General features: G+C 48.2%; 5 protein-coding genes across 5 annotated transcripts, besides 7 other annotated features; all 5 read left to right on the plus strand.

The window, feature by feature from the left end:
• Positions 1 to 840: a mobile genetic element.
• Positions 1 to 14,401: a sequence feature (heterozygous, Esmeraldo-like haplotype).
• Positions 779 to 840: a mobile genetic element.
• Positions 1,723 to 1,745: a sequence feature (AT_rich).
• Positions 2,178 to 2,200: a sequence feature (AT_rich).
• On the plus strand, positions 2,257 to 2,916 carry Tc00.1047053509393.10 (hypothetical protein, conserved; the record flags this gene model as incomplete). The annotated part of the gene is made up of 1 exon (XM_802833.1): positions 2,257 to 2,916. One exon carries the CDS (start codon positions 2,257 to 2,259, stop codon positions 2,914 to 2,916), a length of 660 nt encoding a protein of 219 aa, XP_807926.1.
• On the plus strand, positions 3,296 to 4,531 carry Tc00.1047053509393.20 (hypothetical protein, conserved; the record flags this gene model as incomplete). Its single annotated transcript, XM_802834.1, has 1 exon — positions 3,296 to 4,531. One exon carries the CDS (start codon positions 3,296 to 3,298, stop codon positions 4,529 to 4,531), a length of 1,236 nt encoding a protein of 411 aa, XP_807927.1.
• Positions 4,919 to 6,892, plus strand: Tc00.1047053509393.30 (hypothetical protein, conserved; the record flags this gene model as incomplete). The annotated part of the gene is made up of 1 exon (XM_802835.1): positions 4,919 to 6,892. The coding sequence occupies one exon, from the start codon at positions 4,919 to 4,921 to the stop codon at positions 6,890 to 6,892; it is 1,974 nt and encodes a 657-aa protein (XP_807928.1).
• Positions 6,962 to 6,989: a sequence feature (AT_rich).
• Positions 7,017 to 7,055: a sequence feature (AT_rich).
• Positions 7,233 to 11,057, plus strand: Tc00.1047053509393.40 (uncharacterized protein; the record flags this gene model as incomplete). The annotated part of the gene is made up of 1 exon (XM_802836.1): positions 7,233 to 11,057. One exon carries the CDS (start codon positions 7,233 to 7,235, stop codon positions 11,055 to 11,057), a length of 3,825 nt encoding a protein of 1,274 aa, XP_807929.1.
• On the plus strand, positions 11,509 to 14,328 carry Tc00.1047053509393.50 (hypothetical protein, conserved; the record flags this gene model as incomplete). Its single annotated transcript, XM_802837.1, has 1 exon — positions 11,509 to 14,328. One exon carries the CDS (start codon positions 11,509 to 11,511, stop codon positions 14,326 to 14,328), a length of 2,820 nt encoding a protein of 939 aa, XP_807930.1.

Raw genomic sequence — 14,401 nt, forward strand, 5'->3', positions numbered from 1 at the left:
TCCTTTTTGAGGCCCCTTTTCGCGGGAGGCTCGGCATCCCTTTTGACGGCGCGGCCCCCAGCGGGGCACAAGGCCGGCACAGAAATTCTCCAGATCATCGCCTCGGCGGTGGCGGTGGCGGCGTCTTTGGTTCGCTCCCTCCGGGCCGCGCCTCCGACGGCGCGTGTCGGCGTTTTGGCCGATAATTCGAGAATTGCGGGGCGGAAAAGCGCCGCGGGAGGCCAAGGCTCCTCGGAACGCGGGTCGCCGCCGCGCCGCGGCAGGGGAGCGCGCCGGAGACGTCTCCGGCGAACGTTCCGCCGGCAGCGGTTAGCTTTGACGAGGGGTCGCGACACACCATCCGGAATGCAGTCACAGGCGGGGCGTCAAGCCCACGGAAAAGGCGACAGCGGCGGCCGTCACGGACGTGTCGCTCCATGGAAGGGGGCCGTTCTTGTTCCAGAGGCCGGCGGTGTTAAAATTGCCGGAGGGGAATGGAGGACGAAGCCTTTCCTCATCATGCGGGCCGGGGCGCGCGTGGCACGACGGGCCCTATAGGCTTTCTCCGCCATCCCGCCGTCCACCGCCGGCGTTTGGGCGGGCAACGCTTCGCGGCAAGGAGCGGCGAATAAAAACAGCCCCAAATCACACGCCATGGCGCGGGAGCCGCGACGGATGTGCGAACTTTTTGATCCTCGCAGAGTACAGGCGTCCTTTGCCTGCCTGAGGTCTGCAGAAAACCCCGCACGCGGCATATCCCGCGGTTGTGTTTTTACACTCCGGGGCTTGGCGAAGGGGGGCGGCGGGTTCTTGTGGCTGCAGGACCCCAAAGTCTGCCACTTCTTAAGTAATAAATATATATGGCTGGCGATGACTGTCGGTTCCAGAAGTGGACGTACAACTTTTTGTACGCGAATTGTATTTATTGGCTTTTTTGCAGGATATGCCATTTATAATGGAATAAAATGGGGGAAGACGAGTGGTTGTTCTTTATATACCGCTGATTTGTGTCCTATGCACGCGACTGTTTTCCCTTAATTTTCGTATAAAGAGAGTTAAAGATACGGATAATATATTTTTTGGGACATTTAGCGTGTTTTTTTTTTAAATTTAGTCGGGATTCTTTGGAATAAATTCGTGTCACACATGCGTTGCTGATATATTAAATGTTAGAGCAATTGCAAGGTATATGTGGTTTGAACCTTCGGTTTTGGTTCATTTACGCACGCGACATATCCTTTACGTATTCATATATTTTTTTTTATATATGTTTGGAAAGTAAAAGGGGCTTGATTGAGGAGTTACATTATCATGGTTTCTCAAGGGAAATGTTGTATTTTCTGCTAAATGGATGAGATGGGGCATCTTTTTAGGTGAATATTGCTGATTTTTCCCTTCTGAAAGATTTTAATGAGAATGGGCCGTTAGAGTTACCAAAAATTTGATCATGACTTCCTTCGATTATCCGCTATCTTTTTTTTTTTTTTCGGGTTGGTTACTTTTATCATTTTTGATTAATGAATTGAATGGAGTTATTTTTCAGTTTGTTTACCATCCCAAAGACACTTTAGTTGCATCCACTTGGAAGGGTCTGGTGGAAACCCGCGTACAAAACACCGCGAGTTTGTTATTTCCAGGGTGTGGATATCCCACGACGGTATTTGGATGATCTATTTTTTTTATATATTTACTTATTTCTGTTCCTTTTTCTTCTTTTTTCTATTCATTACTTTAAGAACGTTCAATTATTATTATTTTTTTATATTGCGATTATTGGATCACAAATGTGCTTTTTATTTATTATTTTGCAAATTAGGTGTTTTTCTGTGACCGAATCTAATCCTTCATTACTATTTCTTTAAGGCCAAAAGAAATCATTTGCGTAATGAGAATTCTATACTAAATAACATCAGTTGCATTGTTTTTGTTTATTGTTTTACTCACTCAATTATTCTTATTGAGTAATTTTGTTACTATGCCTGCTAGCTCTATAGTTTTCTTAACTCGTTTATTCACCATTCTTTTTCGCTCCGTCATATATGTGTACGCGCAGGAATTCTTTATACTTTTTTTTTGACTTAAAACGCTTTTTTTCTATACAAGCTTTTTTTTTTTGAGTAACACAAGTATTATACTATCATCGATACTTCTGCCACTTTTTTTCCTACTGATTATGCATGTAGATGTTATCTGTACGCTTTTTTAAAATTATTATTTTTTTGTGTGGGTAGGTGTTGATGGTGACATTTTTTGTTTAAAAGCTGTTGTGGATAAAAAATGGGCATCCGGCCAAGTAAAACTCAAGGCCAACGTAAGTCATCAGTTGAGACGCCTAAAGTTGTCATCACTTCTTCAGATCGAGCTCAGTTGGAATTAAAGTTGCAACGTGACAGGCTTATGGCTGCGATCAAAAGGTATGAAGTTGTTGCTCAAGAGGAGCGTAGCAAGGCTAGTGATTTTTTGCGTTCTGGCAATCGTCGTAAGGCATTGTATTGTCTCAAACGGGAAAGGATTCAGCGTTCACAGGTCAACAGCGTTAATGACATGCTGGATAATGTGCAGAGGCTGCTTGATACAGTTGAATTTAACCAGATTGAGGTAGAGGTATTTAATGCACTAAAAGGGGGCAAGGACGAGCTTTCAAAGCTGAACTCAATGTTGAACGTGGATGACGTTGCCCAGCTAATGGATGATGTTGAAGAAACAGTAGAAGAGGCCCGGCGCATCAATGATATTTTGGCACAGCCGCTTGATGGATATGTTGGTGATGACGATGCCCTTCTTGCCGAACTACTCCCTCAAGTCTCAACTGAGATTCCTGGTGCGGAAACTGCAGTGGAGGAGGTTACTGTTCCAACACATGCGCTTCCGAACCCCATTGAACCTGAGGGCCGTATCATCGATGGGGGTTTGGGAAAAGTAGGGTTGTCAGCTTAGTGGGGATGCTTGTTATTTTTTAATTATGAAGGTGAGAGTATAAAGGTGTTCACTTTTTCCCATTTTATTTACATTTACTGGGTATTGAAACCAAAATAAAGGGTCGTTCTGCCAATCTGTGGATGGGGCAACTGCTTTATTTAGCAGGAGACCTTATATGTATATATTGGTATCAGTTTCATGTGAGATGCTTGAGCCGTGAATTCTATAGTGTGTCGTAGTTTTGTTTTATTGTTGCCTTTTTTTTTTTTTTTTCTTTATCCATGATTTTTCCATAAGTGGATATATTTTTTTGGAGAAACATTTAAGGGAAGAGGGAGAGAGCATTAAAGGAAAGATAAACGTACGTCCAAAGGAGGGCAACGACAAGGATAAATTGATGTTTGGCCGAATTGTGTTTTTTACGTCGTGTGCCACAATTTTTTCAGGAACAGCGTATGTTGTTGGTATCGCTCTCAGCCCTCCTCCTTCCTACACAGTGGGCAACCGGCAACGTCTTGAACGCTACGACGCTCTATCGCACGAAAATGCTTACGAAAAAAAGACGCGTGGACAGGAGTTTTATCTTGGTATTAGCCGCTGGCGTCGTCGGATTTTGCGGGATGAGGGTTTAGTACATGGTCGTGTCCTAGAGGTTGGAGCAGGTTGTGGAGGTAATTTGAATTACTACGAATCACTACTACATTCGCCGTCAACCGCACCGTCGAAGGATGTCAATGAGGAGAGAAAATCAGTGGAGTTTAGTCACACACCGTTGCTGGAGATAGTGATGAGCGATCGATCTCCAGGCATGGTAGAGTCGACTGCCAGACGAATCCAGCAACGATACGGCTATTGTCCCTATCGGTATCCTGACTACGATGTTGTTGGCATTCTTGATGCAGTGAAAAAGAATTATGCGATGATAAAAAGAAGCGACTGTGGATCTTCTTTGGCACAGAAAGATGATGAACAGCGGTCAATTCCAGGAGAGGGTGTTATCAAGCGTAAGATTCTTCACGGTGATGGTACTGTGAAGGAGGTATTGACCACACCACTAAACGATAGTGGATATACTTTAGCTGATGGTTCAGTGGCGCCAATTCTACAGGGTTCTCTTCCTGGTAATATGCTGCCCCTTTTGAATCGGGACGGCCAGGCGGAACTAAGGCGGCGGGAGTCCGAAAAAGGGACCAAGGGACATCTAACGGAAGTAAAAGAAAAGAATGAACCAATTTTTGCAGTGGCAAATTACGCGGCAGAACAACTGCCTTTTTCAGACAACAGCTTTGACGCTGTTGTAGATATGTTTGGTCTCTGCAGCTTTGACGATCCAGTGCGCGCCCTTCGTGAGATGTCGCGGGTATGTAAACCAGGTGGGAATCTTCTTCTTCTTGAACATGGCAAAGGACGGTGGTCACGCATTAACGATCACCTTGATAAATGGGCACCCCGACACGCGAAAAAATGGGGATGCTGGTGGAATCGTGATATTAGACGGTATTTACGTCTTGCAGGCCTCACCGTTGTTAAGATGGAGGAAAGGCACTTTGGGACGTCGTTGTACATTGTAGCGAGGCCGTTCAAGACATTGAATGAATGGGAGGCGCACCATGCCAAAACTATGAACGTTTGATTTGAAGTAAATCCCATTTTTTGTGTTTTTTTTTTGACCAGTTCAAGATATGGGGGAAAGAAGGAAAGTGAATAAGCACGATTCGGACTGGAGGCGGGGTACTGAGGATTCTTCTTCACACCCCCACAGGAATGATGCATAACTACATGCGTGTGGTTGTCTTTCAATTTGTGAGGTACAAGGTATTGGCGGTTTTATTTTATTTTTCTTTTTAAATCTCTGTGTGGAGTATTTTTTCTGTATGTATATGTGCCCGGAGTTTTTCGATAAAGTCTTAGAGGGAATATGTGGTCAGATGAGGGACTAAATGGATAATGGCGCGTCTTGATAAACCTTTTTCTTTTTTTCCTTTTTTAAAGTCAGCAAGTAGAGACCTGGAAGAAATAAATGGCGATCATTTATCCCACTCTAGAGGACCAAGAAAAACTTGTTCAATTTGCGACACGTTTTGTAAGATGTTCTAGTGAAGACATTAAACTTCTTGGGACCACTTGTGCCTCTCTTATTGCGGATGTTGTAGTTATCAACGAGTTCATCTTAAGTTCATCCACTTCTTTCTTTATTGATGCATCAGGACCGCAGACGAGATCAGATGTAGCGTTTCCGCCCATCCATTACTGCCGCGGTTACACACCACCAGTTCTTTTGTCTTCTTCAAATGTCACTTCGACAATGTGTGATCTGTTTTATCGTACTGAGGGATTATTTCGTCCTCATGAAGCGTCACTGCGGGCGTTGCAACTCAGACTGCAACAAGGTAAGGCTGCCATGACGAAACTAAATGAGAAATATAACTATGCCTTCACTGTGGTGACCTTTGGTAAAGGGGGGCAAGGGATGATTGTGAAAGGTGAGACGAGCGCAGCTGGAACGGATATAAGTGTACAAACCGTGTCGGCAACAGAGCAGGCGCCGGAAGTTTCTAGCAACAAAACTATTTCAATCAACGGAGGATCGGAGGAGTGTGGTAAAGATGGGCGCCGTGTATATGTAATCTTTATGAATTTTTTGCAGACATTTGATCTTTTCATCTCGTGGGTATCGAGTCTTGTGGGAATTTTGGACGGAGAAGGAGCTGCTCCATCATCTGGGACGTATGTCGTACACGACCAACCGGAAAAGGAGACCACAGTGGAAGAGGATGGAAGTAAAAAAAATGATGATGAGCACATACATACGAGAGATAAATTAAGGACAATATCACCTGCACAGGCGTGTGATGCATCACCCACAAAAGAGCCACTGCAAGAAGAGGCAAAGGGCTTGGCTGTGCCATCTCCCTCTTCTGTTGGCAATGCATCCTCTACACGACCGCGACGATCACGAATAATACGCGTCACAAGATATGAGTTGCATGACGTTAATAGCATATTTCGGTTGTTTCAGACCCAAGCGAGCCTTTTTTATTTACTGGAGTACACATTTTATGATCCTCGTCTGCGGCGGCGCTTACTTCTCCCGGAATATTACCGGGCGCTAAGGGAAACCATTCGTGACATTGGCCTCGAAATAGAGCGACTTCAGCAACATAAGGATTCATTAAGTAAAGAGCGTTCAATTGGCAGAATAATCATCTTTTCTCCCACAATTTGCGAATTTCGCTACATCCGAGATACTCTTCGCTTGTATTGGAGCTTATGCATCGTTGAGGACGACATTACAGCTCTCCACTATCACCGCATGCAGTACAACAAATGTGTATTGGAAGTGGGTGATGTGATAAAGATGCTGAAGCAACTACACCGTCCACCAGCATCTGTTGCCACTGATATTAGTAGTAGCAATTTCGATAATTATAATGGTAATAATAGCGCCCCCCCTTCCTCCTCGAAGGACTGGGTGCTCACACCAGAAGAACGTGGTGCAATAGAAGCAGGGTTTGAGGATTTTTGGTGTATCCGAGAGCGCGTTCTTAAGCTGTGTGAATCACTCACGAAAGATATACAGGAGAAGGACCGTACACATCGCTATCGAATGCCCGCGCTACCTCCACCACCGCCCACTGCGGCCACAAGAGATGCTGAGAAAGGCGGTAATTTTAAACAATGGATGTTGTCAACAGTGAACGCATGGAAGCAAATAGTGACCTGCGGTGTGGAAATTTCTGAAGTTTCATCAACCTTGGAGCGTGACGATGGCAGATTCTTACTTTCCACTCATTCGCCACAGTACGAGTCGAAGGTGGGACTGCTGCATCTCGTGCAGCGGTTGGTTACAGCTGTAGAAGCACAGGGCACAATACTTGAGCGTGATTTCCCGGGCACGTTCTATAGAGATGCGAAGACGAAGTGGTCGCAACGGGCAACTGGCATCGTACGCTATTTGGAGTCTGTGAGTGTTGTTTTTTCCCCTCCTGGGTAGAGTCTTTATTTCCCCCATTGTAGCAGTGATGGTAACTTCCAATCGATCCACAAATTAGTCACTCCACACAATATTATTACTTTTTTTTTTTTTTTTTGGGAAGGCGTGGTGGACCATTTAATGGTTATTTTTTTTTTTTAATTTTTATGATAATAATTTAAATCATTGCCTTTTTAAGTAATTATTCACGCGGAAGGTTTTTTTTTGTTGCTGGGTTACTCGAGAATTTGTTGCATCTTTTTGTTCTTTTTTTTCTCCCCACATCCCGTGGTGCCGCAAGATGGGATAAAATTGGTGTGCACTTAGTGGGTGATATTCCTCTCTCTCATTGGGAGAGCAAATGAGAGCAAGCGGAATTCAATGGGATGTTAGTGACGACGGCGTGCCCCCGCGCCAAGGATTGTTGTCACGGTCTTCCAATGAAAAGTACCCATCCCTTTCAGAGAGAGTATTTCTGCTTTATAATGGAGCCAACGGTGACGCTGAATTTGACATCGTTCTGCTGCACGGGCTTGGGAGTGGTGAGTTTAAGTGTTGGACGAACAAAGAGGGCCTTCTTTGGCCAGCGGCTTTTCTCCCACAGGAGTTTCCGAGATGTCGCATTCTCTCCGCCGGCTATACACACGCTCTCTGGCGGTGGCAATCATTTGAAAAAATGAAGGAAAAAGAGGTGGAGGAAATGGGGCAGCAAGAAGACGGATGGGCCGCCAGTTCCATTCGGCGATGGGTAGCAGAGGCGATACAAGGGAAATATCCTTCCTCTGCACCCGAAACAGGCGGCACTAACCATAGGAAGGATAGTGAAGACCCTCAAGGTTCCTTATTTGACGAAATAGTGCCTTCAACTGCGGCCTCATCAAGTGAGGACGAAATACAGACGTTGGAGCAGTGTGCCGCGGATCTTGCGGAGCGACTTCTCTCCGATGCGGTGGGTGTCGGTAGAAGACCACTCGTCTTTATCGCTTACTCTTTTGGTGGTTTGGTGATTAAACAAATGATTATACTAGCGGCCAAGGTGGTGAATTTGCACCACGCTGAAAAGAGAACCAAAGTGGATGAGGAGGGAAAAGGTTATCATGGTTCTGGGTTATCAGAAGAATTATTTCTGCGTTCTATAAGGGGCATTGTGTTTTACGCCACACCGCATTTTGGCTCCCCCATTGCAAGTGCCGTGACGGGACTGAAACGGTATTATCAGACCACAGGTGGTCCTTCTCCTTCTGAACTAGTCACCACTCTAGGCGACCACAACCGAGAACAGTTGCAGAGTTTAAATGAACAATTTTTCCATGTGATTGAACGATGCAGTGACATTGGGTACGTCCGTGTTCTCTCCTTTGGCGAAACACGACGCTTGAATGGCGTTTTCCGCATCGTGGAGCCAGAGTCTGCCAATCCTGCACCGGACGATCCTCGTTTTCCGTTCTATCTTGTTGATGCTGATCATACCGGTGTCCATCGACCAATATCAAAGGAGCAGCCGAGCTACACGATTTTGTTTGGTTTTATCAAGCGCATGCATCGGACCGGATTGCTTTTTTCCAATGGAATAAAAAACGCGGTTACTATCTCACGGGGGGAACAGATGCTGCACGACGGCAAAACCCTTGAAAAAGAGGCTGCAATAGTGGAGGAACCGTTTCTTAAAGGCGTTTCTATTTCCAATCATGAGAGTAAGGAAGCGCTTGAAATGCGTATGCTTCTTGGTTTGCTGAACCACTCGGTGCGGCGGATCCGAACGCATTCCACGACACTTTTTGGCTACATGATGCCCATGCAGTTGAACAAACTTCTGGCTTTGGCAAAGGACATAGTTGACTATGCCACCACGTCTTTGAATGAAAAAGAAAATGATGCATGCCTATTGACACCTGTGCGTCTTGTGCTCTACTGGGCAGAAAGAGCTGTTTCTACGCTGGAGACCTTTTTCATATGTCAAGCCGAACGCTCTGTTGTGGACCATTTTTCTGTCTTGGAGAGTCGAACGTTGCACGACATTGAGTGTGGTGTGGCAGAATTGCGACGGGAGTGGGAATGGTTTTACCTACAGCTTTGTCAAACTTACGCCATCCCTGACAGCTATCCAGTAGTGATATTCTTCTCACAATCAATCACGCTTGCCGTCGCAGACGCCATGATGGATGAGTTTGGATTTCTTCTTGTATTGGCCATACAATGTGTGCCGGAGGCTTGCGGATGGCAGCGTGACTTGGTGACCTCATGGGGTTTACAAGAGAACCCCGCATGGCTTCCACCCTCTTTCTCCATGGTGGCTTCACTTCTTACTGGCTGGATGCATCTTGGCATAACACGAAAGTACAGGTGCGCTATAACTGCTTTCCAGCGCCTTATCCATGATATCGAAGTGCTGCAGCGGGACGAAGGTAACCTGTTGCACACAACAAGTCCTCGCATGCGTTCCATAACACAAGAGGCCGCCTTTAGATGGTGGTGGAGTGGTGATGAGAGCGGTGATAAGGCAAAAAAGATGAGTATGGAGCGAAAAGGCAGAGTTTTGCAGGTTTTTGCGTTGCTTGCACACGCCGGTCTATGCTGGAGCCAATTTCTTTCTGCCCAAAACGCCAGATCAGTGAAACCTTTCAATTTGCCGAGTGCCGACACATATGGAGGGATGTTTCTTCATTCCCTTATGGAAGGACGTCGCCGCTACGAATTACTGGAACGAAACCTTCATGTTGACAGCATTATGGACCGTCCTTTTGCTTCCATGAAGCGTGTTGCTGTTTCGCCGTCGCATGCGGAAGGGAAACCGTACCAGACTGAAGAGAAGGAAAGCCAAAAACGATCAGCTGTACGCAAAACTGTTCCTTTAAAAGGTGCCGCGCTTCGACACGGCCTTACTTTTAATTGGGATGAGGTGCGTGAGGGAGAGAGCAGGGAAGAGGCAGCAAATCTTTTTACTGCAAGTGTATTTGTCTCCTGGTGGATAATTGAAAGAACTAAAACGCTTCAGAGATCACTAGACCCTGGGAATGGGGCCGATATTAAGGAAGAGCACGACAAGGATGCTTTGCATGGCCGGTCGCCGTGGGTCTGGGAGAATGCTCATCCCCGTGTGAAGAGTCAGTGGCTCACTTGGTGGAGTATTACAGGCAAAAAAGAGAAAAAGACCGAGGAACTGCATGTGAGGCAGATTCAGCTTCTGATGGAGGCACTGCGGCTCCATAACGCCAATGCTCTTGCGTTGTGCCTAACTGGGCGGCACCACTTGTGGCGTAGAAACCTGACTGAGGCTGCCGAAGCGTACCTTTGTGCCTTGGAGTCTACACGGCGTGTTGACAATCCATTGTACCGTTTTGCTGCCGTTGGTCTTGGTTGGGTGCACCTGTATCAATACCATTGTGGTATGCTTGAAGGAAGTGGTGTGGACTTTCTTGCTCTTCAGGGAGCCCCATCTGGGCTAAGGGACTGCCATTGGTTGGGGCAATGGAAAAGGAGAACAATGCAAGAACCACAGGAATGCAGTTCTACTGTTACTGCTGCTGACAGAGATGATACCGTTAAAAAGGAAACTGGTGTTGCACCTCATTTGGGAAGGGCATCTGCTCTCTTTGAGGCGGTGCTTTCCTTTGATCCCCGTGACAAGGGGGCGTTGTGCGGCATGGGCCGCGTGAAGATGTTAGGGGTGGAAGCGGCATGCACGGTGGACTTTGCAGATGCCCGCCGCTACTTTGCAACTGTGCTTGGAGGAACGGAAATACTGCCAGGAAACGGGTGGGACCAAAAGGGTAATTGGGACAACGGGATTCTCGCCTTTGAAAACGGGCAATGGGAGTCTCGTGCCGCATACTGGATGGGTGAGATCCACAGATGCAGCTTGGATGCAGAGACCGAGTCAAATGAAACAAAAGCGATTTATAAGAAGGATGTGAAGGCGTGGTGGGAGTACGCAGTGAAGCGGTGCCCTCAGAACGATTGGGCACTCACTTCGCTGGGTCTTCTTTACATGGAGCATCAGCATCCTCGTCATCACAACGATGTTGACATGAGTAGGCAGTATGGGCCTGGTGTGGACATTCTGCAGCGTTCATTGGCTATTAATGCACAGAACACATGGACTTTATGGGGTCTAGCGCATCTCGCGCCTGATGTGAAGCAGCGACAAATGTGCCACACTTTGCTTAAGAAACTACTAAGGTGGTGAGATTAGGAGGCTGTTTACGAAGAAATGGGTGTAAAGACTCGGTACTTTGACTTCTGTTTTTGATGTCTTTTTTTGTCTGCTAGTTTCTCGGTTTCTTCCTTGTTTTTTTTTTTTGTTTAACCTCTGATGAATTTTGCTTGTCTCTGCCTGAATCTCTGTCAGTTGGCGTGCGCCGCTATTTTTTCTGATGGAATCCTTCTTATTATTTTTCCCCTCTTTTCTTTCTCTTGCGGTTTGCCCTCCACACTGTGATCCTTCAATCCATTGTAATTTGTTTCCACGTGCTCATTTATGCACGGGAAGAGGGGAATTACTGTCCCTGTGGAGTCGTGTGCACCCATTCCAAGGAGACACACGGTAACGACACAAGGAATCAAAAACAACTAGGACAGGCGAATCGAGGTGGAGTGGTATATAGAGTAGCAAGAGAAGGAAGGCGGGAAGAGGCGTCATGTCTGTGAACACGAGTGCAATAGCCGCAGACAGCTCGTGCCTTCATGCCTCCTCCTTTACAGAAAGTTCTTACGCTCTTCTCGGTGGGGATGACACTATGCGGAGTCGTACTTTACCACCGCCACCGCTAATGCCGCTGCCGTTTTCGTCGACACATACAAATAACGGCGGAACAATGGCAGAGGAGAAGGGAGACTCATACATGGGTAGTCGTCCACCTACACAGCCCTTTTCCGGGGTCGATAGATCATGCGGGTCGTACCATCACGATTCCTCCTTTGCGGTTCACCACCAGGCACAGTCACGCACGATGCCAAATTCGGTGGAGCTTACTGGATACCATGCGAATGCTGGAGCGACAGACACCACACCGGTGCGACATGCGGAACTGCGGGAGTTGCTCATAACCACAGAGCGGGAGTTGGCGGAGATGCGTGAGGAGTGTGCGCGACGAAGCGCGGAAGTGGATGCTCTTCGTGTGGCGCTGGGACGGGAACAAGAGGTAAACCACAACGCCCAGGCGCGGCACGAAGAGTCCATGCGGGAGCTGAGGGAAGAGCATGCTGACCAGACGCAGCGACTGATGGATCAGATCACTCTTCTGAAGCGGCTGTCAGAGGGTTTGATGGAGGAGAAGTCGAGGCTTGCAGAGGATGCATCGCAGAGGAAGCAGCAGCTTCTCGCCTTGCTGGATCGTGAGAGGGAAGAAAAGAGTCAGATCATGGCAGACTACCGACAGCAAACTGAAGCCCTCATCGCTGACCAGGGTAAGGAAATCACCTCACTTCGAAATACACAGCAATCGTTGCGTGAGGAACAAGAGAGAATACTCAGCGAGCGGCAAGAGCTCGAAGAAACGAAACGGACGCTGGAAGAGAAAATTTTGCAGCTGGGAGAGAAGATAACAAATGAGCAAATGGAATGTGAAAAGAAGATACAGGAGACGAACCAGCGTCACGCGCGTAAGATGGATGAATTGGTAGCGAAGAACGAAGAGCTTTCGAGACGTCTGGAGGATGAGTCCAGCAAACTGCAGGAACGGCGTCAGGAGCTGGAAGACCATGTCCGCAGCCTTGCAGAGCGGCTGCGATGTCAGGAGGAGACACACACGTTAGAGCAGCAGAACCTGAAGGAGACATACAAACGAGAGGTCTCAGAGCTTCGCGAGGAGCTGCAGGCAATGATGAATCAGCGTGAACAGCTGGAAGAAGAACACGAGAAAGACCGACAGAAACTCTTAAAAAATGAAGAGAAACTCATCCAGTCACTACGTCAGGCTGTCGAGGAGGTACGACAGGAGAAAGAGGCTTTGGCAGAGGAAGCAGCCCGGCAACAGGAAGAGATGCAAGAGAAGCACTGGGCAAAAGTGAACCAGCTGCAGAACACTGCTGAGAGCCTACGACGACAACTCGCAGAGGAGACGGCAGTGCGAAAGGAAGCCGAGTCGGAGCGGGAACTCGTTGCGGTTCGAGCGGATGGTCTGCAAAGTACTGTGAGCCGCTTGACCAATGAGCTGGAGACGCTGCAGGTGGAGCACCGCGCCCGAGAACGGGCAGCGGGTCAGGAGCGACAGAACAGTTTGGAGCAGCTGCGTTCGCAGCTTCGCGAGCGTGCCGCGGAGGTTGAGGCGTTGCAGCAGGAGGTTGCACGGCATGAAATGGAGGAGAATAGGCTCCGTGACGAACTGGCCGCAAAGGTGCAGTCGCTGCAGAGCACACGGGCGGAAGGCAAGCGGCTACTGGAAGAAATGCAGCAGACCGCTGAGGACCGAGAGCGGGAGATGCTGGAGCGGGAGGGAAGGCTAGAGAAGGCAATCATGCTTAGTCGGGCCCAGAAAACGCAGGTGGAGGCCGAATGTCAGCGTTTACAGCGCGCCATCACGGAGTTAGAGGGGCGTCAACAAACTTGCGAGAAGCAGTTAGAGGACGAGCGACGCGCCCTTGAGGAGGCGACGGCGACGGTGCAACAGTTACGTGACGAAGCAGAGGAACAAAAGTCGGTATTCCGTCGGGCACAGACCCGCCAGCATGAACTTGAAGAAGAACTGCGGCGGAAGAGTAACGATCTTGCAAAGGCAGCATCGCGTGTGGAGGAACTTGAGGCGTCGCTTGAGGCGGCCAATAGTGAGGCGGCGCAGCAGTCGAAGGAGGCACTGCGGGCTGCGAAGGTCCATGAGGTGGAGCTGCAATCGTTAATTCAGCGACAACAGGCGGAGGTAACGGCAATGCGACTCGCTGCGGATCAGATACGTGGCGATTTTGCAAAAGCACGCGAGGTGGCTGCGGCGAAGGAAGAGGAGTTACACCGCCTGCGAGAGGAGGTTAACCAACTCCACCGCGATGCGGAGACGCGGGCGGGATCATGGCAAGGTGAGCTGGCGGAATCGAGGGAGTTGCACGAGGAGGACATGCGACGCATGGACGAGGTCCTGTACACGATGCGTGCCGACCTCAGTCGTGCGCAGGCGGCAAAGGCGCAGTGCCAGAAGGACATGGCGCAATTTCAGCGCGAGGCGGAGCGGCAGCGCCTACAGCTTGAGGACATGTTGTCGCAGATGGAGGCGGCGAAGGAGAAGCTGCAGGAGGACGCACGATACCGCGAGCAGCTCAATATCGAGCTGCAGGGCACGGTTAAGCTTCTCACTTCACGACTTACGGCACAAGAGGATGACATCCGTCGGATGCAGGAGGAACTGGCTGATGTGAACACCAAACTACATAACGCGCACACGTTTCTTGGACGTAAGGATGCTGCTATCGGGCAATTGACCGCACGACTCCGTGCATACGAGGCGAGAATAGGGGTATCTTTTAAGTGATCCAGAAACGTGCCTATTCTTGTTTTATTATTATTTTTGATTATCTATCTATCTATATAGATATATACAGTTA

Source organism: Trypanosoma cruzi, genomic scaffold, assembly GCF_000209065.1.
Source record: "Trypanosoma cruzi strain CL Brener 1047053513573 genomic scaffold, whole genome shotgun sequence".
Lineage (NCBI taxonomy): Eukaryota > Euglenozoa > Kinetoplastea > Trypanosomatida > Trypanosomatidae > Trypanosoma > Trypanosoma cruzi.